At 36.9% G+C, this 27,693-nt stretch overlaps 1 protein-coding gene across 2 annotated transcripts; it reads right to left on the bottom strand.

Annotated features, from left to right (window-relative positions):
• On the bottom strand, window positions 1–27,082 carry LOC139981228 (protein rolling stone-like). 2 transcript variants are annotated; one of them, XM_071993448.1, is made up of 4 exons: window positions 26,866–27,082; window positions 10,982–11,133; window positions 3,683–3,917; window positions 1–2,518 (listed from the first exon to the last, which is right to left on the bottom strand). In XM_071993448.1, the coding sequence occupies exons 2-4, from the start codon at window positions 11,051–11,053 to the stop codon at window positions 1,914–1,916; spliced, it is 912 nt and encodes a 303-aa protein (XP_071849549.1). In that variant the 5' UTR covers window positions 11,054–11,133; window positions 26,866–27,082; the 3' UTR covers window positions 1–1,913. The 2 variants fall into 2 exon arrangements, with proteins under 2 accessions (XP_071849549.1, XP_071849550.1); XM_071993449.1 differs by lacking the exon at window positions 26,866–27,082 and adding an exon at window positions 11,423–11,641.
• Between the last annotated feature and the right edge of the window lie 611 nt (window positions 27,083–27,693).

Below are 27,693 nucleotides of genomic sequence, written 5' to 3'. Positions count from 1 at the left end.
ATTCGAAACAATTTGTTCCCTCTACATCATTCTTGGTATTTTCTGTGATCAAATGTCAAAGCATTAGACTGTTACATCATGATTATGTTACAGTACATTGGCATCAACTCAATTAGTGGAAAATCAGAAAAAATAAAATGTATCTACATTAAAAGACGTATTAAATGTACACTTTATACAATAGTACTTTGACTTCTTGCAGTGAACATACTCCGGTTTGCGTAACATGCAACTGTGTACGTATGCGACTTACTGAATCAAAGCAATTGACAGATTACTGGTCAGTGCGCATGCTCTATTCATTACATCGTTTCATACCGCATAAGAATAGTGCAGTTATGCACGAGGGTATATGATATGATATTTTTGTTATTGAATAATACTTTAAAAGTCCCTCATCATCACCACTTCCCCTCGAAAGAATTTCTGAAGATAATAGAAATTAAATGTATTCCTTTAATTGCTGAAAGTATAGTAACAATACAAGTAGATTAAAAAATAGCCCAACGGGCACTATGGTTCCTTGCTTAATGGAATATTAGAATGTTGTATGTCATCACCCAATATAATACTATTTATGCCCACATGTACCAGCTATTAAACAACAACTGTATTCCAATTCGGATACAATCTAATTGAAGGTTCTGGAGTTATTAATGCAATTTTAAAATTTTAGCCCTCCCAAAAAGTTGGGCCCGATCAAATTTTGCGCCTCAATGGTCCCAAAATATTTGGCCAAACAAAGTGGCTCAAAAATATATTTTCCCCAGAAAACCTGAATCCCAAAAATGTGAGCTCAAATGTTCCCAAACATTTTGGGCCCCTGCAAATTCCGGCCCAAAGAATGTGTCCCAAAATGTTTTAGAGGTGGAAATAAATTTTGGTCCAGCCGGTCCAGTATGTTTCCGGACCCCAGATGGCCTACATGTTCCAACTATTAACCAACAACTGTAGGCTACACCAGGTTTGGCTGCAACTTGATACGACGTAAGGTTGCTGAGTTGTTGCAATGTAAAGACTTTTCGCTTGACCCCATAACCTCATTAATATTCATAAGGTCAGCACCAAACATGATAAAGCACACCTTCTCACTATAATATATATACATAGCAACTATGACCAATATTCATCACTGTGTTGTTGAGTTATCGCAGCCCCAAACAAGTGTCACAGACGCACACACACGCACACATGCACACATACGCCAACTTGACTGCATAGGTTCCTTAGCATCCAGCAAGGAACCAAAAATGAATTCCTTCAAAAGAAATTGATGAAACTATGATACTTAAGAGAAGTTTTGTAATAGTTGAGAAAATGTATAAGGCATGTATTTCCAGGTCGGTATTAAACACGATACCACACGGGCATCATTGTACTTATTTAAAAGTCAGGGTAGTTGCGAATCGATAGTCTGATCGTTCTGTAATACGCATAAATGTGAATTTACGCATAGTTTCATGGCAACAAAAACATTTTTTTTTTTTTAATACCACTCTAAAGCTTTTATATAAAAAAAACTCCCTGAGAGATTTAATGACCTGATGAAATATAATATAGGTATAAAAAAGAAAACAAAAGATGAGGCTAAACCGATTATAAGATAAACAAAACATATTTCAGGAGCCGAAATATCACTCATTCAACATTCTTGGAGTAATTGGTGAGTTTCTGGTTAAACACCAACCCATGTCTATATGAAATATTGCAGGAGGGATAGTATAGGCTCTACTTTTAAGCTGATCAGCCAATAAATCGCCATGAATATGCAAGTGTGTGTGTGTGTACATGGTCTTGCACATTAACCTACATTTTGTGTTTTATGTATAATATCGTCCATTTTAATTTAATGTCCTTTTAATACCAGAGTCTTCTTTACTCCTGAGTGTTCAGCCTTAATTTGATTCAACTGTTTAAACGTCATTGGTAGTTGATGGACCTATCTCCATTTCTTCTTGGTTTTCCACCTCCACCCGATGTGAATCAATCCATTGGGAAAATTTCAGTTTAGCAACATTAATGACAACTAGAACACAATAAACGAAAATTAAAGCCACCGATATCACAAGAAGACTAAGTAAACACATCATCGGTTCATCAATCCAGTCCAGAAAGATATAAATTTCGTTTTCTCCGGTTATTGGATCCAACGCCCCTGAAAGACAGTAAATGAGATTGAAGACTACATAGATGATTCCTATGAGATACGGATAGAAGAAGTGCGCCATCTTCACAGGTACTGGAGATAATATCAGCTCCATAATCATCGTTGCTCCAGGCACTGCGTGGATTTGAATATTATAAAATATTTTACCCTTTGAATTGAGATCGAGGTAACCGTGCAGAAAGGACCAGTAAACTATTGCAACTACTGGACTCCAAGCTAGCGATACGTGAAAACAAAACCACGTCATTTTGGCTAACCAAGAAGGGATATGGATTCTGTTGAGTGGTTCATAACCATTTGTTTCCTTTCCGAACCAACTTCCGTTTTCTGTCGAATTTCCATTGCCGTCATCTGTGAATCGTGTAAGAAAATACATGTATATTGAGAGACGAGAAAAAAGACACAACTGGTTACTTGATCCACGACTCGAAATGTGTTCTCAAGAACGATTAGTTAAATTTCGACATTTTATAGTGATTTGAGTTCATCTAGTCAGAGTTCACCGTGATTAGCTTTCTATTTCTCACATTTTTTGATGCACCTCCCGATTTACCAGGAATTGATCATTCAAAAATTCCACTTCTCTACGAGAAAACTGGGAGGACAATTGGCTTAGAGAAATCCTCAAAAATAAATGAATATGTATACGTTTATCGTTTAGAGCGCTAAACAACAGATCTAATTCATACAGAAGTTAACTTTAAATCGAATATACAAAACAATTTTTCTGATATCTGTATGCAGAAAGAACGAATGAAAGAAAACAGGTTCTCATCAATCCATTAAATTCAACGAAACCAAGAACCTATATCTATATCGTATTGTGGACTACCGTCAGAAAATTGCCTAAAGGGACCTACTGTGTTGATTTTTTTTTTTGTTGGGGGGGGGGGGGCATTTTATGAGTCATCATCATTCTTTTTTGATGCTTGGATGTTGAATAGGATGAAATAAACTACTGATGGTCTAAAAATATAAATCTGGTGGACTCAAGGTGATTTAAGGCATTTAAAAAAATCTTGGGTGAAACAAGAAGATTCCGCAGCGAGAGCTGGCAGATGGGTTGGGGAGCACTATGCTAAACTTTGAGCTCTTCTAGCTCAAAATCTAAATGGTCATGGTGGCACAAGTTGAAAGCGCTGCTCAGGTCATCAGCTATCATATGGTGGGTAGGACATGCGTCTTTGCTACCTTCGCTCTAGCGGTCTTGGAACGTGACGAGATTAATGTGTAAGACAATGGGAGCGATTAACTGGAGGCTGAGATTGTGATCATTTCGCGCCTGATTGGATGCCGTGCATGAATAGAAATAAAAAATCAATGACGCATACGTGAAGCACTCAGGTAACCCTTGCAGTGGTTTTCAACATATGAATGTTATCATTGCTGTTGCAACTGCGGATAATTTTTCAACATTTTTATTCTGCTTTCTTCTTAAAGATAAATATAACGACGTCTTTTTATGTTATTCAAGGTAAAGAAAAAACAGAAGGAAATGAGAGATGCGTTACTTACCAGGACGGGAAACACGCCTCTTGATTCTTTGCCAGTACGCTGTGAAAGTGCACACAGCTGCTGATATGTGGAACACTGTAGCAATATTATATGTCCATATGGTAAGGTACACGAACTGTCCGAGGCCCATGTTATATTGCGCGGAGATTACAAACCCGTAGAAGAAACCAGCTGTCAGCACCACAGCTTCGATTATGCGGAATATTAAGAAGACTGGAAGAGGGGTAAATCTCCACTGATGAGAAGAAAATAACAAATAATAAGAAGAAATAATAAAATAAAATCAATAGTGATTTGAGTTGTCTGAATTAATATCAAAAAGTATTTTAAATACCAAATTATGACCTGTTCACAAAAAAAAGACAACTTACGCTGGCAGAAATATTAGATATGACTGGATTTTAAGTTATAATGTACTTTAGTGACGTAATATAGTAACGTCATACTTTCAGCATGACCGTCTTTAGTTGTGTGATGCTAACTTTGACACCTATATGGGCGGGCGGTTGGGTTAAGAACGAGGGAAATATCAACATTATTTAGTCCACTTCTTCAACTTAATACTGCTACGGTGATTGAGAAATGCTTTAAAAAAGGCGGGAAAACCATTTCGATTTGAATTCCTTTTCCCAGCCAAACATACTCTTAGTGCATATCAATTATTTAATCTTTCTTGCACAGCGGTTGTGTAGTTTGACATCATGGTGAATTCTATCAGTAATTGTAAGTGAAGAAAGAGGATGAGTTACTGCAAACCCGCTGAGCTGTGTCAGTCAGTAACTTCAACCTGATTATTATCCCACAATCCATTGCGAGACATGCTGATTACTACTGAGGGGCGGATAATATATATGTCCGCGTCATGTCGTTGGCAGTCCATCCTAATCTCTCACATATTAAATATCTATATAGTAGGTTTCATTTTTTACCCTTGTGTCTTGTAAAATCATTAACCGGTCGAGTAACGAAACTATCGACTTTCTTAGAATGCAGTGTGGGCATCGGTCAAATTATGGGGTTAACAAATGTAATAATAAATAATGAATCATTTGATTGGTGTTATTCGTTCCCAGTACACGTGTAAGTATAGGAGTAGTTTGGTATCATTAAGTCGGACATGTTATTGGCGACTGTTTAAGTATAGAAGTAGTTTGTAATAATTATGTCGGTCATGTTATTGGCGACTGTTTAACTGTGTCAAGGAACATAAACGGCAGGTGTTAAGTTACGAATGTAGGGCTTTTCGCAGTTTGATATATTTCCTCTGTTCTCTTTTTTTCCCCCATTTCTTTCTCCCTTTATGTGTGCACAGGGGTGACGTGAACTTACTGAAGATTTTATAAACCATACTTTTGTTATTGGTTTGGAAACCGCGACTTTCTATTATCTGTATTGTGCATACGAGATATTGTGTTACATACATATAAATATAGTCTGATCCTATAATCCCTAATAACAAACATTGTTAGAGACGAAATATGGACCGCCGTATGATCATGCCCGTGAGACACAATAATTGACCTTTATAAAAAAAAAAGTAGTAAAATTAGCATTCTAGTCGCTTTTACTGCTGTTGCACCTCATTCTCTTATGTAATTAATATTACGCACTTCAAAGCAAATGAAGACGAGAACAGTTGAAAGCTTCCAGCCTTAACCTTGCACAGGGGCGACGGATGCAGTCTTCTACAAAGGAGGGAGGGTATGGGGGGGGGGTGGCCCTAAGATCGGCGTTGCAGCACTACTCCTATGTAGGTGCTGTGGGAGTCCTACACTACAATAAGTGAATAAGTCCATTTTGAGACATATGTAGGCTATAAATTTAGTCTACGCGCAATGATGTGATAACATTGCTAATAGCTTTATACAAGTGTCACCCCTCCGTTTTTATCCCCACCCTCGCATATATGTATATATATATATATATATATATATATATATATATATATATATATATACATATACATATATATATATATATATACATATATATATATATATAATTTTCCTTTCAACTCCTGACAATTCACTAATCCTAATATATCCTAATGTATCCTAATGAAGGCCTATTTATAAACATCGTAATACATTATTGTATGTCATCCGTAATACAGAAAGTGAAATGGCAATTCAGGCACGACTTAATTTGTCGATTAAATCGATTCTTATATTACAATAAACTGAAAGGACCATTTTAATAGATATTTAGTGCATTTGTCATATCAGGCATACTTACTGGGTCAAAATCCATTTACTGTTTTATACAAGTTCTATTTCCTTAGGGCATTCTATCATGCCAGTCTTTCATATTTGTTAACATGTCCTTTAAATTTAATTAAATGGAGTAAAAGACACCGTTAAATCTTGAAGGTAATCTGAAGCCTATCCATATTTCAGTGTTTTTGTTAACACGGACCAGTTGATGATGTAGGCCTTATATTCTTTGTCCTTGGTCAAGTTGCAAGCAAGTTTATTGTTCAACAGAGTTCATGACAGCTTAAAGTACTACACGTATCCAATTTGCCCCAAATTCAGTACATTTGTTGTGTGTGATAATCGCATTCAAAATCTGGCGACAATTTTTTGACAAGCTCTTTCGTTTACAAGATACACACATTTGAAGTTTTGATAAATCTGGGAAATTCATTAAATATGTGCAACCTATGTTGCGCTCATCAAAATTTCTTAGTTTAGGCCTTAATAAGTTAATCCCTAATTACAAGCCCACAAATATCATTTGAATAATGTGATGTTCCTTTTTTTCAAAGAAAAAAAAAAATTTCAAAAACTTATGCTCCTTATGCCAGAAAGCTGTGCTTGTAGTGTTCTTGAAACGAAGGTTGTGAAAACAAAGGGATAACATAACAGAAACTTAGGCATATCATTCTCTTTACATCATCAATGTGCATAATTAGCTAATGCTTATTCATTAATAAAAGTTATAAAACTAAACTTGAGAAAAGACTTGTAAACTGGTCAATCTTTGATGGATTTTAATGGGAGTTGCAGCTATTTTCATGATTTGATGATTAATGCCTATTAGAGTGATTAGGACAATGTTGTTCGTAGGTGTCCGTAGACCTTTAACCAGGGGCCTGTAATGTTGAATTATTGCATTTCACACACTACAATCATGGCATATTACAATTCTAATAAACACGAAAATCTCTGATAATTGTAACACTAAAGATTAATCAATCTGAATCTGTCTATAGTGCCTCAATCATGATTGCATTTTGCTTCATTACAACACTGTGAATAGGAAACACTGATCTCATATCGCAAACAATTTCTTAGATGACTTCAAAATCAAAATTTTACTCTTGGTATGTTATAGTCCAAGGAAATAGGAGGGAAATGAGTGCTAGTGCTATATCTCTAGCTATATACCGATTTTCAGCTTATTCACCTTTAAATAAAATATGTTAAATCCTGGACTGCTCCTTTAAGGCTAAATTGATGACGACGTAGGCTGCTCAGTGCTGGTCTTAATGTTAATCCATTAGTTTGTAAATTCTAATAACTTCAACCGAAACATATTCATTTAACTTCATATGAATATCATCACACATGGATGACATCCAAGACATTTTTTTTTTTGACAAAATGTTAACACATTGTTAAAACGTCGTTTCAGGTCATTAATTATGTTTTCAATATAGAGTTTTGTGTTGCATTTTAAGAACTGACGTTATTGTCGGTGTATTGGACTGTGTATTCCAATCACTTTATATGAGCCTCGCCTCTTCAATTGGTTATGTCTCAGAACTAAAAAGTGCAATTTATAACCTCGACTGATAACAGTGGCACTAATGTTCTACAACATAACAAAATTCGTTCTTAAAGAAATCAATTTGAACAGTTTTACGCCAAAGATGTACTGTGTAATGATATAAAGAAATGCACTCATCGGGTCGTACAATTCACTATTTCACACTTTGTGATGAATTATCTCTATTAAATGCGTCTGTTCTTGGGAGATGAATTCAATAGAGAAAAGGCGGCTATCTTTTACTGCAGCCTTTTCAGCATTCCCTATACGGTTAAATGACTTTATATTACAATACATGCTCTGTATATTGGCGAGACAGATTCCGTCAACGACATGGATGAAATTACTCACAATTTTATCTGCATGGCTTGAAAAAGACTGTTGCATGTTAAGTGATTGTGCAAACGACTGGAAGGGAGACTAAACACTTTTCTCTCGCATGTATACTGTGGTAAATCAACACGATAGAACTAGTGAAATGAAAAGTCAGAAGTTTTGAATTCAAGCTGAAAGGTAACCAATACCCGTAACGGACATAGGTCAGAAGTACAATCTGGCTGTAGCATTAGAATGGTATGGTTGTTGTATGCTAGAAATTACGTAACATGGAATCTACATTTCTTTTCAACTGATAGCGTGATCTAATTACAAATTATACGGGCATATCTCATAGTTCGTTTGACGTTTGTTGTAAACTTGGCAGCGGTAACCGCAACACCCCCCCCCCCCCATCGCATGGCATGGAATGTTATACCTGCGTGCGCATTCTTAGGACTAGTTATCTATATTTTGATATTTTGTTTTTCTTTCTTCTTCATCAAATTTTCATCAATGCTTTCATTCATATAACGTGTGTTTTCTTTGTAGTTACTAAAATATGATATTCCGTGGGGTTGAGCTGTAATATCGTGTGGCATTATACTGATGGGACGCAAATAGATTAGCAGGAAGCACCTTCATCAATAATTTGTATGTCATCCTATCGATATCAGCATATAATCCCAGCCTGATGATACAAAGTCATTTCCTTATATCATTAGAAAGGCGTCATAAAGCACCGCTAGTACTTTACCGTACTTTATTGCGGAATATTGTTATGAATTAACACAAGAACCGTGTTTGTATTTGCAAGTACTAAACTGCTAGAGCGGAGTATTGAATATCTACGTACTGCATAATCAGGCAGGTTATTACAGTTAGATACATAAATAGATGTAAACCATATATGATGCGGTTATCAGCTATATCGTCTCCAATATACGACGAAAAAAGGACGATTATGACGTCGCACTCTTGCTTATGAAAATGTTATTACTGCTCTTTCTTAGAATTTCATTTTATCAAAGAATGACGGCTTCTATAAGGTCAACGTATTTTAGTAAGATGTAAATTGGCAACAATTGACTGCCCCCGTCGCAGAAACGAAGTAGACTAGTCTACTAATTACTTCTCCTAAAAGAATAAATACTCTAACATTAAGTGATATAACACAATATAGCATATACATTATTGAAAGTCACAGTCAAGGTTCTCTCATGGCGATAGAAAAACCAATATATACATCATTGCATCTTATCTAGATTTTTTTCTGAAAGATAGTTTAAGAATCACGTGAGCTGGTGGTCACTTAAAGGTAGGAGACAGTGGGCCGGACACTTATATGTAAAAGTAATATATATCACACTGTTAGTTTAAGACCCCACTTCAAAAATCTAGTTCCTAATTTGAGATGTAGTTGATTGAATGGAATCTAGTTTGACTGGCTGAACCCTAGATGGTGATTCCCTGGAATGCATCACAGCAAGGGGCCTGTAATGTCATAACGGCAAATATTCGTCAAATGCTTTAATTTTCTATTTTAATCTTCTTGTCGATTTATCCTTGGGACCTGATACATTGTAATGTTTGTTTAGCTTCCCTCTATATGTAGAATTTCATCAAAATACAACTTTATTGGTAGAAATATCATTTCCTCTGTGAACAAGTGAGTCAAATATTACAAAGGAAAAAAACCAACAAAACATGTTCAAACGCGATGACGTCGTGCCCTTTGCTGTTGCCAGTTCAATCTGAAACTACCACCAACTTTGAAAAAGAAATGCATCTCTTTGCGATATAATATACTATGAGGATGTGGTTTTCACCTAAAGGTTTAGAAAATTACCAGCATCTTCATCAAGCCATCAATTTCAGCCACTGGAATAGCCCTTTAAAGCCACGGAGGAAATATTGACACCAATGGTGACCAACCTGAATTTTTTCAACAATTCTAAGTTTATATTCTGATATACCGGGAATATGATCATACCTACCACACGATTACCGTAAATAATCTCATCTCTCAAGAAATTGTTGGCATGTATCTGTTTTCCTGAAATCCCTATAAATACAGGTATTGCACGTAACTTTCTATACTAGTAGAAACCATCGTGTAACGGTTCCCGTCTCTTGTTTCACTTCACTGCCAAAGGCTATATATTTCCAAATATGAATTATTATTGCTCTATACGTAATCTTTGTTATTCTTCGCTCTCCATAGCCAAAGTTTACAAAGGGATTCCGAATTAAACTGGACCTTAGCTTTGACTTTATCACAACACGGTAAGGCCCGGTTAACCATCGTCACGTGATTAATATTTAGTTACCGGTAAGCCACGGAATCGTCGTCCCCTGATTCCGTCTAGATCTGAACACAAATCGTCTCTTAGTTGGTGTTCTTAGGGGACAGTTTAAGTTTTATTTCTGAGTAAAACATAAATATCTTCTTTTATGATATATACTATAATATCTACGCGTTAGTGTTTTAAATTTGAGAGTGCATAGTTTGTTTTTTCAACCGTTTAAGTTTAATTAAAGAAACAAAAGAAACAAAATTAACATTGATTACTACAGTACGTATATACTTACGCAATCACGATTAAGATTAAAAGGTCGACATTTAGACGCAGTTTTAGTTTTGTCATGACAAAGTCCAAGAAAATGAAAAACAAGTGAGTGCTGGAAAATGTTTCTCTATATATAGCTGTTCAGCATTAAAAATATGCTAATGGTATAATGTAAACTCCATTGTTTTACCAATTCTAATAACTCAACCAAAAGTGTTCATGTGAACAACAAAGCACACTTGGATGACATTCAACCTAGACAACATTGTAGTGTAAATTACACAATTGAGGCCATAAAAGTGTTATACGTGTTTCTATTGAAGTTTAGCTGAATCCGAGGAAATGACCTTATATGGTCTGTATGATAGACTATATAGTCCAGCCACTTTCAATGATGACCCTCAGCTGTGGAAAGGATCGTTTCTCTAATTAGTAAAAGTGGAATAGAAATACAACCTCAACTGCCAGAAGTGCTTTTGAACGGCGGACAATAAGTCAACGTTAGGTTTGTGCCTTAAGTCATCCTGTAAGGAAAAGAAACAGGGATAGAGAGAGAGAGAGATGGTGGTGCCGGGGGGGGGGGTGGTTATGGTGGTGGATCCCAACACGTTGAATAAATATTTCTCTTAAATATTCTTCTTACCTGAGGTAGACAGAAGTCTTTATGATTGTCATGTTGCAGCGACAGCCTCTTGCAGCACCCACAGACAATCATGATAATATATATCAACTTTTCACTACTCGGCAGAATGATAAAGACGTCTCCGTAGACCAAGATACCAACGACATTCAGGTCTGTTCAGAACAAACAAACAAACAAACAAATCAATCAATCAATAAATCAATAACATATTTATGTAACTAAAGATAACTAAAACTATTGCAGTAATGTTATATGACTGCGGGCGCTTCAATCAAGATGGCTCTTTGTCATACCGTCATTTTGCACAACTTGTAAATTTTACAAGTATAACCTTTAGTTCTCCATGCAGTAGGAGAACAAGTAACCTTGTGAATTTCAAATACTGACTGTAGGTGCCAAATGTTAGCCTTGCCAGAAGAATGCTCTTATAAAGTACTTTACCTAAGTCCTTATGATTGGAGTTCCACTATAATGTATTCAGCGAGTGTGGAGAATCAAGATTGCCAACTTAGCAGTATCTGGCTATTTCTAGCGTTATGTCTTTAAGTGTATTCTCCTTTCCGTGCCTCGAAATATTGATAGAATACCTATAATCAATATTGATATACAAGTATAACAAACAAGATCCAATCTTCGTGATAAAGCAATATTTCGACGAAATGAGAAACCCCCGAAACTGAAAATATCAAATATTCATATCTAGACAAAGTAAAGAAAAAGGAAACGTGTTGTTCCAGTTAAGCAGTTCTCCGTAATGAATACGGGGAAAACATTGCAAATGAATATTTCCGCTGTCACACGCAGAATAACATGTTTTTATACAATATTATATGTATACATTCACCAGTTACATACAACCGCATGTAGGGCCAGACGTAACCTTGTACACAGATTACAATCTTATCACGTACCTTATAGATACTTATTGCAAAATTTACACAATCCGATATAATTCCTTACTCAGTGCAGACGACAACCAAAGATCCTAAAATCCTCACTCCTGAAGCTAAAAGACTTCACCGACGGCAACATAACATTGACCGTTTGATATTCTATGGATTAGAGAACTATGATACGTAAGAAAACTTATAGAAATGAAATTAGCAGGTTGTCTGGGAGGGTGATATTGTACCACATACCAAGCAAAAAACACCCCTTTGTTAATGGTTAAACAGTGAGAACAAACGCCTGCGGGTAAGTTTAATAACCGAAACAGGTAGAGAGAAAAGTCGACACCGCATCAAGGAGAACGAAACTAGCTAAATGTAACACTGCAGACTTCAACTTGAACAATACTAGGTTATAACCCAATAGGCTCATGGTCAAGGCCATCTCATTTCATATACACAAAAGATATACGCCATGTTTAGAAACAACTTGTGTGTGATCATTCTCACGATCGATCTTAACTTCGCGTCATTACTAAAACCTTTTCTTTTAATCAGAGCAGCATACATTTCAGCAAAACATATGAGATTAAAAAGTTAAAAATATCTTCTTCGAGCATTTACCTTGCAATACTTAATTTGTTTATTCATCTTTTTTTGGGAGGGGGAGGGGAGGGGGGGGGGCTGCAGCGCCATATGCTTGAAGTTCCATTTCTGCGTTGAAACAAGTAGATTTTCTGTGCTATGGACATTTCTTAAGTGATTTTAATTGATCATATTAACTATATAAAATGAATGATCGCATCATTTCCACTCATGTATAGTCATGGACTTTTGATGTAATTTCAAGTTTTTACTGCTAGAATATAGTTCAAGGTATGCATGTCAGATTCTCTCTGGTAACCAATGCACCAAGATGGTATCACTAGACATCCCTAAATTCTCGAGTATATCATTTTGACCTTATACTTTCTTTCAATAGCTTGCATAACGTTAAGTCGTAATTCAATAAGCTTAAGTCTAATAAAAACTTTAAATATGTGTTTGGAATATGACCTCAACTGACAGGCACGATTTAAACTTTTCGCTCATGATGGTAAAAACACACAGATGTAGACGGTAACTCTATAACCTAACTTTAGATCGAATTAGATCGTTCGATTGCTTATACATGTGATACCAGAATCCAAATCACATCAAAAGGCAAAATTAGTTAGTAAAGCCACATGATTGGGGTAACCATATCTAAAGTAAACTTAGTCGCTAGTAGTCGCACGCTCGCCCGTCATGCTTTGGCATTTTTTATTTGTTTGTCTTGTATTGATATTCTGTGTTTTGGAGCATTGATACTGATACCCATAAGCAAGGGCGTAGGAACCGGGGGGGCTGGGGGGCGCCAGCCCCCCAGTGAAAAATGTGGAGGGGCGGAAGTATCATTCCGCCCCCCCGCTTCGCAAGTCAGAAAACCCCTTTTTCATTTCCAAATGAGAAAAAAATCTCATTTGGAGCACCAAATTGCATCTAAGGCCAGGTGAAAATGCAAAATTATATACAAAATGGAGTGGGTGGGTTGAAGTATGCTATATTGCACCAAATTGCATCTGAGGCCACCTGGAAATGCAAAAAAAATCCAAAGGGGAGGGGGACACCCCCTCCCCTTAGACCCCTCCCCCAGGCCGGCCATCAGTCTTCAGCCCCCCCACTCAAAAGTTCCTTCCTACGCCACTGCCCATAAGGGAAAGTTCTTACTTATCCTCGTATCCATGCTGTTGACTTTATATGTACTATATTATAATGTCTGTCCATATATAACTGTACGGTGGCAGAAGTCATAAATTTGCTGACAGAAATCTGCAGTTCTTGGTGCAAACCACAAAATGAAACCAGATTTGATCACGAAAGGTATGAAATGAGTATGGAATAAATTATCTCTAAAGTGTGTGCAGGTGAGCAATTGCGCCATTGAAACAGGATTCAACACGGCCTTCTTCAAAGGTTGAACCTTTGAACCAAATTTTAAGCGGGGAAAATCTTTGCGAAAACCTATAAACGTATATTGGCCCGGGTGAAACGACAACGGAAAACCTCGTGAACAAATTATAAACAATTTGTAAAAGTCTTTTGTGGTTAGAACTGGATCGAACAGGTAACCTGAGATTTACAAGCCCTGATCTACCATCTATCCAGGCCTTATTTGGTCGCGGTCCTTGTAAACCAATACTTTCATTTTCCAAAATTTAAAAATGGTTACTTCCAACAGAATAAGCTATGCGCATGTATATTTAACCTGTATGTGTATCTGCTGCATTATAATGGTACACCGTAGTCAACAATTAACGGACAGGACATGGTATAAAAGAGCCTCCAATCTATTACTTTAACGGACAGACATGATATAACAGAGTCTCCAATATATTACATTAACGGACAGATATGGTACCACAGAGCCTTCAATATATTACTTTAACGGACAGACATGGTATAACAGAGCCTTCAATCTATTACTTTAACGGACAGACATGGAATAACAGAGCCTCCAATATGTTACATAAACGGACAGACATGGTATAACAGAGCCTCCAATATATTACATAAACGGACAGACATGGTATAACAGAGCCTCCAATATATTACATTAACGGACAGACATGGTATAACAGAGCCTCCAATATATTACATTAACGGACAGACATGGTATAACAGAGCCTTCAATCTATTACTTTAACGGACAGACATGGAATAACAGAGCCTCCAATACGTTACATAAACGGACAGACATGGTATAACAGAGCCTTCAATATATTACATAAACGGACAGACATGGTATAACAGAGCCTCCAATATATTACATTAACGGACAGACATGGTATAACAGAGCCTTCAATATATTACTTTAACGGACAGACATGGTATAACAGAGCCTTCAATCTATTACTTTAACGGACAGACATGGAATAACAGAGCCTCCAATATGTTACATAAACGGACAGACATGGTATAACAGAGCCTCCAATATATTACATAAACGGACAGACATGGTATAACAGAGCCTCCAATATATTACATTAACGGACAGACATGGTATAACAGAGCCTTCAATCTATTACTTTAACGGACAGACATGGAATAACAGAGCCTCCAATACGTTACATAAACGGACAGACATGGTATAACAGAGCCTTCAATATATTACATAAACGGACAGACATGGTATAACAGAGCCTCCAATATATTACATTAACGGACAGACATGGTATAACAGAGCCTTCAATATATTACATTAACGGACAGACATGGAATAACAGAGCCTCCAATATGTTACTTTAACGGACAGACATGGTATAACAGAGCCTCCAATATATTACATAAACGGACAGACATGGTATAACAGAGCCTCCAATATATTACATAAACGGACAGACATGGTATAACAGAGCCTCCAATATATTACATTAACGGACAGAGATGGTATAACAGAGCCTCCAATCTATTACATTAACGGACAGATATGGTATAACAGAGCCTCCAATATATTACATTAACGGACAGAGATGGTATAACAGAGCCTCCAATCTATTACTTTAACGGACAGATATGGTATAACAGAGCCTCCAGTCTATTACTTTAAAGCAATCATATTTTGTATGAATAACTAAATTAGGTATTAGGCTAACCATAGGTTTACAAATGCAAAAAGGACAGCTTTAGGGAGAATTAAATTGAAAATTGAATGAGACAAAGACAAGAAAACAAAATTGTTTGAAGATATATCATATTCATCGGTGACAGTTTCTATACAATTCGACAGTCTGCTTGTGTATTTGGATAACACATTCCCAATTACCAACCTTATCAAGAAACGAGGATATGAATGGATACAAGGAATCAATAACGAAATATTGCAACTCTAATACATGCCTTTGTGATGTCTTCAGTCTTGCAGGGTGGAGGGGAAGAGGGGGGGGGGGTAGATCCAGGATTTACAAAATATCATCTATTATATAAGTCTGCTACTCACTCAATCAAAATAACCATGATCCGCTGTTCTCCCTCTGTGGAGATGTCGTTAACTAGGTTATGCGTGTATATCTATCATTTGTGAGGAAACATGTGGCACATAATTGAGACATTTAGCTGTCAGTATTTGCAATGAATCATCTTAAAACTACCAGCAAACAATAGCCTTAATGTTTGGATCCATGGCTTCCTCTAGGGGGGGGGGGGGGGCATAGGCTTGAACCTTCTCCTACCAGAGAATGTCAACTTAGCGAAAGATAAAAGTACGTTTTTCTTCCGTCTCATTTCCTCATGACATGACAACTTTCTATCAATTGTTCAGAAGTTGAAATGTATCGTTTATATTTTATTTGAGAGCATTTTAACATCCCTCAGGTACCGACTTGTCTCTATCAATTTATTGTTCCGTTTTCTTCACGTGGCAAGTGTCACGAATCCATTAACCCTGGCCATACGACCTGCCTGGCAGGTAGCCGCTTCGCCAGGGAATGTTCACGCCGAGTCAAAAATGTCCTGGACTGTAAAGCCGCGTGAGCCAAGGAAACACAATGTTTATCACACAGTTCCTCAAGCTAAGATTTTTTTATTTTTTTTTATCATGATCAGCATATCCGGAGATAAAGCTACGGTTTATTCGTGACTTATCGCTTGCTTTGAGAATCATTTTATTTATTTGGAACAGAACACTTAAAATTTTACCTAATCTTACAAAAAAAAGGCTGTCAGCCATTTTAAATTCGAATTTATTGAGTGATAGGCCTACATACGAAAACAAAGTTCAAATTTTCCCAAACGGAATTTTAATGATGTGGGTTTTTAACTTGTTTTCAAACAACTGAACACAGTTGAATTGAAGGTCAATGGTAACATAATGGAAGAAATCCTATAGTGTCAGTTTTAACACGTCGGTGCGTTTAATATACGACCCCATCCCCACCCCTGGGAATTATATATGATCGCTGGTAAGATATCACGCAGATAAAACGTTTATACCAAAGGATATAGTGCGGGTTAAATATAATTACCGTATGGAACCGCTACCTCTTTTACATCGTTATGGGACTGGATGAGTTCACAGTTGACCAATGTTAAGTAGTCCACACACTTTCCGAGTTCACGACATACATCTCAAAGTTAGAATACTATCTAAAATATTACTTAACTTGATATTCTGGTGACAGACAATTCATATTCGAGACTGGTAGAGGAGATATACGTTATAATTGGTTTGGTCTATAACAATCATCATATAAAGTTTGTTAGATAATCCCCTCTTTAATCCAGGAAAAAGATCACATGGTTGGTCTCTGATCTCATAATAATCTCCAAAATGTTACTCTCTTCTCATAACCTTGTTCCAAGTTTCCCTTTAAGGCGGTTGGCTTGGAATGTTTACTTAGCTGTCAATGTACTTTGAATTTAAAGTTTCACATCACATACTAGCAAAATCTTTTGTGAGAATGTTATCTTTCTCTGTGTGTGAATAAGTTCATGGTGATGGTGTTACTTCACATTACTAATAAACATGAACATTCACCAAACTTTTTAAAGTTACAATAACTCCAGTAAAAATTGCAAAACTGTTGAAGACTGCCAAACCAGAAGACTGCATAACTAGGAAACTATATATAGAAAACTGAATTACCACAATACTGCCGAAGGCGGTATGAATCAAAACAACCAACTGGAAAATAATCATTTTATTAGATTTCGTTTGTTCTGTAAATTAAGAAAACGTTTACTAAGTCTTTATGGACAGTTAAAGGCAGCTGCAACGGTATGCGCCGTACTGAGAATGTGAAGATTGCTCAAAAGTAATTATGTTTGTTCAACTTCTTCCAGTTGCAAAGTCAATGTTTTGCTTGACTTGCTATTTAGTTTTACAATTCTCACTTTTATGCCGTTGGATGTTAATAAAACCACGAACGAGACTCATTTAGCTGCAATCATCATGGGGAAGTGCATGGTGAGAGAGAAATGTTATCCAACACAAAAATAATACGATAACGTACGTAACGGACCTAATAAGAGACTTAGTATATCAGGTAGAGAAATGCTTGTTAGCTTTCCAAAGAGTATTGATTCTATTCAAGATTTAGTATCAGATGGTAGTGCTTGCTAGCTTTCCCAATGGTCCTGACTCTATTCAAGATTTAGTATCAGATGGAAACGCTTGCTAGCTTTCCCAATGGTCCTGACTCTATGCAAGATTTAGTATCAGGTGGAAGTGCTAGCTAGCTTTCCCAATGGTCCTGACTCTATTCAAGATTTAGTATCAGATGGAAACGCTTGCTAGCTTTTCAAAATGGTTTTGACCCTCTTTTACTTTTCACTTTACTTGAATAATGTAATGCCATTGAAAAGTCGCAAAGAAATAGGGCCTACGTAAGTGTTCTTTTTTTGGTAACCGAATGAAAGTGCACAAGAAAATTAATAATAAATTACATTCCATTCTCAAAATGTCTTCGTCCACACATTTTTCATGTTGTTATTATTATTACGAGCCTACTCACACAGTAGAAATCAAATTAAAACAAAATCGAAATTATCACTTTCATTTTCTTATTTGAAATGAAAGTTGACTAGTCAAACTAATGAACTTTTATGATCGAATTGCATCGAAATTGAATCAAATTCAACTCTCAAATTTTCTGTAAAATGTTAGAGTGTGGTATATCTGTTAAAAGATCATAAACGAACTTTAGAATTTTGACATAAAGCCATTGTGTTACACGGTGTGTTTAACAGCGAAATATTTTATTATTCAAAGTAAGCTAATCAAAAAAGTCCATACTCATAAACAGGTCACCAAATATCGCCGAATGAGAAGCGGATATTACACCTCTCTTTGTGCTTCCACATTATGTACTGTATAGGCCATTGGGTTCCACGAGAGTGGAATGTACATATATAAGGTACATATAGTAGCAAGAATTAATATAATGTTCCACTTAAATGGAATTGATGCGAGACAGTTACTTTTCCTTGTAAATATTACATCAACGGTACCGCACATATAGGTATCGAGGTCTCGTGTCAGAAAACAACGTTAGTAGAACCTTAACATTATGATGTGTGAGCTGAACTGTAACCATAAAATGAAAACCAGACAAGCGTAAATGCCATGATGAACATTACAGTTTGATGTGATGTGGTAGGCCGTCAAAGCAACACTACTATATCAGTCCAGGTTTTATATCCATATCACTTTTAATATGTGAGAATTGAGCCTTTAACCATCTGATGCTCAAACATGGAAGGGGTTGGATAATTTGTTCTCACTTGCAGACCATTAACTGAGCATCTATGCATATGTAATATAAAAACAAACCGCAATAAGAAAGAGCAAGACGTTGTGTCCTCAGTAACATGTTTCGCAATGCATTTCAAAGTTGTTACGAAAAAATGATGTTATCAAGTATAGTCTGATATTTATACGAAATTATGAAACAAGTTTTGGTTTGATTTATTAGAATTGATAAAAATTAACATTAAAACCTGCACTGATGAACCACGTAATGATCAGTTTAGTCTTAAAGAAGCATTCTAGAGATTAAGCATAATTTGAAGCTGAATATATCGAACACCAGAATAGCTATCTACAAACTCTATTGAACTAACTATATAGAAACTGTATTTCCAGTTTTGGATACAATCCGATTTAAGGTTGTGGAGTTACTGGAATTTTAAATTTTGGCCCCTCCCAAAAACATTGAGTCCGATAAACTTTGCGCCTACTGGAAGTGGTCCCACGAATATTTGGCCCAAACAAACTGGCTCAAAAATATATTTTTGTCTCCAAACCTTCAACCCCAAAAATTGTCGGCCCAAATGATCCCTAAAGTATTGAGCCACACAAATTCGGGCCGAAAGAATGTATCCTAAAATGCATTTGAAGTAGACAGAAAAGTTGGGTACACTCGGCCCAAAAATGGGCAATGAATTTTTTGGAGGCCAATATGATCCCCCAAAAAATTGGGCCTACATGTACAAGCTATTCACCAACAACTGTTTACCAAGTTTGGTTACAACTTAAGGTTTAGGAGTTATTGTAATGTTAAGATTTTGACGTTTGACTCATAAACTCATTAATATTCATAAAGTCCGCTCCAAAAACAATAGGGCACATCTTCTCACTATAATGCATATACACAGCAAGAATGACAATACCCATCACTCCGTTGTTGAGTTATCGCGGACCCAAGCGTCACAGACCACACACACATACAGACACGCAAATGACGCACACACACACCCATCACACGCACCCACCAACAACCTGACTGCGTATAGGGTCATTTGCTTCCAGCAAGGAATCGAAAACAGCAAACTGCTTGCTGCATAGAGCCTGTGAAAAGCCACACTGAGTGTGCCTCTGAAGATCCTTGTAGGATCGATTTTCGAAACGTCATGACCCTCTAACCAGGGAGTTGTTATGGATAGCAACTATAACTACTCCCTGCTCTAACTTTAAAGCAGGAAGGAGGAATAAAATCAGGGTGTTTTCCATAACGACTCCATGATAAAAGACAGTTTTGGCAAGGCACTTACATTGGCCATACGTTGTTGACATAGCAGCCCGATGGGTTGTAACATTATCTTCCATCGGACTGTTACTTTAAGATAAGAATGTAACAAGATAATGGATTGGACCACCTTCACACAAGTCAATAAATATACACGGGAGTCGGGAGTTAGTATACATGGATCTGATAACACATGCATGTCAAATCAGATGTTCCTCAACTTGTATACGGTTTATAGACGTGATATCGTAACTTTGGCAAATCGACGGGTGTGAACGCGTGGAAGAAACATACATTATACATACGCATGCACTATTTTGTTTTTGTTTTCTACTGGTCTTTGTCTCCATTTTAGTTAGGCAAAGAGGGTTCAAATTGACTCAAAGATTTTTCTAGAATAAACTTTGACTCAGTTTCGTGGAACGCTTGAAGAAATATATAGGCCTACCTCGATAGGTTTCATAGAGGAACCTATTCATCATTTCACTGTCGATGAATATTGCTAAATATGGGAAATAGATATCAGGTGAGACAATATACAGTATGTCATTACACTGTTTATTTGGGGGATTTGGTTAACAGAAGAAAGTGTCATTCTACAAGGCACCTGCATGCTTACATAATGGTGAACGTCATTAGACCATTATAGCAATTCGGAAATGTTTGTATGTGTATGTAGTTTAGATCCTCCTGCAAGCAGGAACTCGCGAAGAAGCCCGAAGTCAGTCTCTTTGATTCATATTTAACGTCCATGATTATGAATTGTCAACAACTCTGTAACTAACTGGACAACATACATTAATCTTGGCGTGACACGAACTCGGGACCTTATAATTGAAAGGCACCGGCGTTAACCACTGAGCTAACATTCCTAACACTCCTACACGGAAAAATGTCGTGTCATTCGAAATTAATTAATACATCCCGAAATCTGTTTCAGTTATGAAACGTCCTTTTAGAACCTATTCGTCTGAGTGTATATATACAAAGATAACAATTATTAAACAATTAGTGTGTTAATTGGTTCGAAACTGTCAAAACTGATAAAGAGGCATCGGAGCGACAAGATGTCTCTCTGTCTGTCAGTCTGTCGAAGTGTCAATATTACAACCAGTGTTGAATCAGGGAGCTTTTATGGAACAACTCCCTGGTTGAATTATTGATCCTAAATAGTTGAAAGCTGAAAAAAAAATGTTTCATGATATTAACGCAATCACACGCATATTATTGTGTGGCCTATTTTTGTGCGGATCTCTGCCCACAATAACAGACACTTACTTGAAATTCATATACACAATTCTTGTAGTGAATTCTTACATAATTATAATTTATGAATAATTCTTTTGCCGAGAGATAATAGTACGGAGCTCCAAATATCGATCTGAATGTTGAAATTAGTTCTGCTGTTCCCTACAGACGAATTACTCACATATCTCGAAGGTATACTCGTTCCTCTAAGCGAAGACACTGACATGCATGGCCTATGACAAACCTAGGGCAATTACGTTCGTTCTCTTATGATTTCTTTCGCAAATCTTTTTTTTTTTTTTTTTTTTTGTAAGCGGGCGTCTAGCATTGATTTGAAATCCGATATACACGACACATTCGTTTGCAGACACAGAATCTTGCTCCGACTATCTTGAAAGTGGTGCTAATTAGAAGTTACTTTTGGTGAATCATAAAATGCAGTTTGCGTATATATTCTGGCATGTCCTGATTTACATTCATGTAACATATATCAAACATGGTTACCAATCAATTCCTCCCCACCCGACCCATCCCCACCTTTACCCGCATCAAAATGCTTAATGTGGCATACCGGTACTTCATACAACATAGTCGCGATATCATGTTCGCCGAAGTGTAAAAGTGTCGAAAAACAGCAGGAAACTTCTTTTTCTCTCTCGATATGATATCAAACAAGATCAGTTTATGTTTTTTTTGGCATGTCAGAGCAGGGAGTTCTTATGTTCCACAACCACTTCCTGGTCAGAGTACACAAACGGAAGTACTTGTAGCGCGAAACCTGGGTACAATTCTAGAAAACTTTAGGCCTTCCACGAGAACGGCGTATGACAATTATTTACTGGTGAGCAGTCATGCAGGCTTGTTTGCTCTCAGAGTAAAACAATCTTCATATTTGTAATACGGAAAACTGAAGGTATTGCTTACGTGTCAGCTGTTCATGTGATGGGTAGATTTTAGCTAGTGAGAATTAACTTCTACAAAGACTTAAAGACCCCATAACTTATAACTTTGACGATTTAGTGTGTAAGTCAATGGGAAATCATATGGCGTATATGCTATACCTTAAAATATTTACTTCTATTTATTAGAAAGAAATGCCAAATAACTTTGTATTCCAGTCACTTTGGAAGATCGATACACTGTATAGCACTTGACAACATTGAGGAGATATGTGTGTGTGTGTGTGTGTGTGTAGAGGGGGGGGGGGGGTGGGGGTGTTCTATGAAATGGTCAGTGGTCACTCCGGCTCAAATTCCGCATGCTTATAACAGCTATCTTGGGAAGCATTTTTACCTCATGAAGACACTTTCATTGTTATTTCATGTACTCTACTAATTAATACTGGGAAAAATTTGGAGTGCCAGAATTTTTCTGAAAGTATTTTTGAAACGTTTTGCAATTTTTAACACGATACACTGATTAGCATGTTAAATTGCGATGACCTTTTAGACCAGTAGTAACCTTTCTTAGTTGACTGTGTTGACCATACGATGAACGCCGACAGCAAGATAAAGTTAGTGTGTGCGGAACTGTACCACCTCGACGTGATTCAGATGGATATCTATGTGTTATTATGTTCAGGAATTTCATGGTCACAAGGCTATCAAATGTGACATATTACTAAACATTGTTTCACATCAGCCTCTTAACTTTATCTAGAATTCTTTTGAGCTACATTATGCTCTGTGCGTGCTCTAATATTATTGTTGTGGGGTTCTTTGTGTGCTCTAGTAGGGCTACTATAGGGCTACTATAAACGGTTAGGAAGGATAATGTTTTGTGCTCTTATAGGCTACTATTGTTAGGTAGGATAATGTTTTGTGCTCTAGTATGGCTACTACTGTTATAGGTAGGATATTGGTTTATGTTCGATATACTACTTGTATAAGCTGTATTGTACATACTCTCTGATTTAACATTATGACGTAGTTTACGGTGTCTGTTAATATGTTTTGCTCTCTAAGAATACTAATAAATATCATCCATATTGATTTTCTTTGATGTCATTTTATCATTCTGGTAATCGCCAAAATTGTTTGCAGAGGCATCTTCAAATTATGCAGGATTTATTGTGACTGAAATGTTGTTCGTGCCACTGTCCGCTGAACGTAAACTCACACAGACATAGTAAAATGCTTTCAAAATGTGTTTGTTTATATGCAAACGGGTGATCTTAAAAGCATTAATGAAACCCCCAAGTGTCTGAGAGCACAACAGTGTTTGAAACAAGATGTCATTCAGTGTCTGGCATTGCAGACGGTGGTTATACCTCATGCATACCATAACGATGTACGTTAATGTCCTGGAACAGAGCAATAAAGGTGATATAGTGTTGCGCAGTATGCAAGGTATATATTAATCTCGTTAATGTTCCTTGTTAAACAGCATCGTTTAGAGCTTCAAAGTACAGTTGTACTCAAGCCATGATATACACCTTGACAACTTCTCAGTCTGCAGGTCCGTCAGTGGTGACGTCAATAAACAATTACTTTTATCCAAGTACCACAAGAAGATGAAGTTGTCCACATACTTAGGTAAAGACCAAGTCTGCTGTAATGACCCTAACATGTTATGCTAGTATACGACCAGTGGCGTTCTGTTTCTACCAAGTTACTAGAATAGCCAATAAGAATGGTTTGGGGGCCAAGTAAGATTCAATTCTCCGTGGAACACGGTTTATTTATCAAATTGCATCCAAATTAAATATGCCCGAGTGCCCCCTCCTACCCCACCCCCAATTTTAAAACGTGTACTTGCTAGAGTCACGAGCCGGTATCATAAATTAACTATGTGTGGAACCGACTAAAGTTCGAGGTCTTCAAATAACATGATGTTACTCGTGCATATTGTACACAAAACTATTTGCGTTTTTCGGCCAAATGCTTCAAAGAAGTCACCGGTTACTATTTTCCCAATTTATTAGCGTTTTGAGGATTGTAAAAGGCCAAAGGGTGGGCTTCCACACCTGGGTTCTGACCTGCAGCTGTGTTGAGCAACTTCCGATGGTTTGTACGTATTATTAACAGGCGGTTACACATTTAGATCTATTTATCCATCTCAATAACTTCAGTTTATAAGCCGTCGTGTAAAAAACGGCAATGTTTCGAAGAACACATATATTTCAGACATCATTCCTTTCAATAATGAGCCTGTAATCGTGTAATTTACAATATATCTAATATCACTCGTAAAGTTAGTTAATTGTGTGCTGTTCATATAGTTGTAGCCTGAAAAATGTGAGTTTAATCGTTACTGTATGCAAACCTGTTGTAAATACATATTTTGGTAGTTGGTTAGTATGCAGCTATACAAAATGAAGAAGAATAGAAGGGGGAAAACCCCAGAAACGAGACGCTTAGCTATCATCAAATATGATTTCATATTAAAGGTCCTCAGTATTGGCCCCAAATATACTAGCGCACTGAAAATTGCCACAATTGTTCGAACATTCTGTCCAGGAGGGTTCTTATTCCCACGCATTGAGGGTTGTTAGACAACTTAATGTCTCAACGTTGTAAGCTGTTCATTCAAAGTGAAGACCGATGCTCGGTTGGCACTGCGCAGATAACCGTTGTCATTACGTCATGTTTTTCTCATGCAAAATATTAGACATATTTAGCAAAAGTTGGAAAACCCAAAGTGCAATTTTTCGTCCCGTGATGAACAACTTTGATGAAGCTGGCCGGAAGTGAGATATAATTATGTAATTTTAAATAAAAAAGAGGCTCACAACCAAGCTGTTTAAAGTTGGTTTCGTTGGCGTGTCGTTGGCTTGGTCACGTGACCTCATATCGCTTTGCTTCTATTTATAACTAGCTAATATTTGAATGACATGGTATACAAGCTATTAAAGCACAGAAACACTTAATTAACACCAAAATCACAAACAACACTGGTGTGTGACATTGCACATTAAGACTACTCCATGGCAACGTATATATCTTAGATACATAGAAACAGTAAATCTACAATGCAGGGATCTGCTGAGACAGTCCACGTATTACAAATTTAGTTAAGCCTCAGTGAGCTATATCAAATAACTGTGCATGACTAACGTCATTTCCGAGTGGTGTTTTTGCCCTCAAAGTCTGCAGCAAACAACTTCCTTAGTTTGTCTCAGCTTCGTCAAGAAGGCATTACAAACAATATGTTTCAGCCCCGTCAAGAAGGCATTACAAACAATGTGTTTCAGCCTCGTCAAGAAGGCATGTGCATCCTCGTCAAGAAGGCATTACCAACAATTTGTTTCAGCCTCGTCAAGAAGGCATTACAAACAATTTGTTTCAGCCTCGTCAAGAAGGCATTTACAGCCTCGTCAAGAATTGGGCATTACAAACAATGTGTTTCAGCCTCGTCAAGAAGGCATGTACAGCCTCGTCAAGAAGGCATTACAAACAATTTGTTTCAGCCTCGTCAAGAAGGCATTACAAACAATGTGTTTCAGCCTCGTCAAGAATTGGGCATTACCAACAATTTGTTTCAGCCTCGTCAAGAAGGCATGTACAGCCTCTTCAAGAAGGCATTACAAACAATTTGTTTCAGCCTCGTCAAGAAGGCATCACAAAACAATGTCTCAGTCTCAGCCATACATAAAACTAATACACAAAAATCAATGAACTAAGTTAACAAAGATACAGCTTAAATGTTCATGTCTTTTAAATAATATAAACTCCCATAGTGAACGTTTATATAATATATTGTGATAATATATTTCGAAATTTCGGTAATTTAGAAAGAGAGACAGGTTAACTGTTCTATATGTATAAGTATAGTTTTATAATTATGAAAATATACTATGCCTTGTACATATGAATACGCGAATTTCAATATGATAGTTCATGACTAAATCTTGTTGATTCTCAACTAGATGGCTATTCACAATCACATTCTGGTGGACTGTGCATTAATATGTAAATTCCTACTGCTGTTATTTTGTCGCGATGAGTTAATATTACTTGCCTAGCAATATTGAAATATTTCCGGCGCATGCCAGATTTAATAATATTGACATACCCAAGCTACCCAAGCTGTGGAATGTCAATAATAAATGTATCATCACAAACCATGACTGGAATGAGAGAAAATGTGTGAATCCTAGTCAGCTGTAAGCAAAAGACCAAAAGCAAAAAAAAGAAGGAAAATCTTTGCTGACATTGACAAGTTAAAAGGGGAAAAGAAATGAAAACATGACTATTTATAAACTTACCCTTTACATCGTATTTGTCACTACGTCAGTATACCTTGGCAGATTCTGATGAGTCCAGAATCAAATTTACTCTGCTGGTCGACGGTAATAAAAGATTTGTCCAAAGCGCTTTGGGACGATTTGTGTGCACGCCAACAAATAACTCGAAGAAAATAGCCCGACAATGCAGTTACCAGCTGTTCTCATTGCGCACCAGGGATTGATCTCACTCATATCACCAGGCAAACAACCACGTCAATATACGGATGCCTTAGATGTCCTTCCAATTTACCCACAAAAAAAGGGGATGTTAACTTATAACTGCGACGGCGTGACAGGAAACAAGGATTAATAACAACATCAACGCTGACCGATGAATGTAGCAGATTTAATACGCTGGTTCATGTATTAAGTCAATCTTTAATCATATGGTATACTGGGAAAGAATTTTAATCCTTTTAACGAGAGCTATCAGAAATACCGCAAAATAAACTTGTACGGACGCCCATAAAACAAGTGTAAACAATTAAATCTTGATAGTTGGTCTACCACAGAGTAGCCCTTGAGATTGTTTCTCGGTACAGTCTTGACCAGTTAGGGTACCGATAATGTCAATACCCAGGTTGCCATTCGTATAAACTCGCTCACGTTGCCCCCAGGCAGGGAACTGGTTAATAGAAATATGTAACCTTCGGATTAATCATGCTTGCCTCACTCCAAAGATTGTTTACTAATGAGATTTAGTGCACTCTGAAGTATGTCTTGTAATCTGCATGTGTGTACAGTGATAGGAACGATTGGAAGAGAAATGTATATCTTTCTGTTAAAGAGTAAAACACACACACACCT

The sequence above is a fragment of the Apostichopus japonicus genome, chromosome 15 (genome assembly GCF_037975245.1).
Source record: "Apostichopus japonicus isolate 1M-3 chromosome 15, ASM3797524v1, whole genome shotgun sequence".
Classification (NCBI taxonomy): domain Eukaryota; kingdom Metazoa; phylum Echinodermata; class Holothuroidea; order Aspidochirotida; family Stichopodidae; genus Apostichopus; species Apostichopus japonicus.
Note: the sequence above shows the minus strand (reverse complement) of the source record. Positions and strands in the feature narration are given on the sequence as shown.

Excerpts from the sequence above, each read along its gene's own strand:
- LOC139981228 (XM_071993448.1), bottom strand. The coding sequence starts at position 11,053 with ATGATTGTCTGTGGGTGCTGCAAGAGGCTGTCGCTGCAACATGACAAT. Across the intron at positions 3,918-10,981 it reads AAGACTTCTGTCTACCTCAG|TGGAGATTTACCCCTCTTCC; the intron begins GTAAGAAGAATA and ends TCTTCTCATCAG. Across the intron at positions 2,519-3,682 it reads GAGGCGTGTTTCCCGTCCTG|ATGACGGCAATGGAAATTCG; the intron begins GTAAGTAACGCA and ends CACGATTCACAG.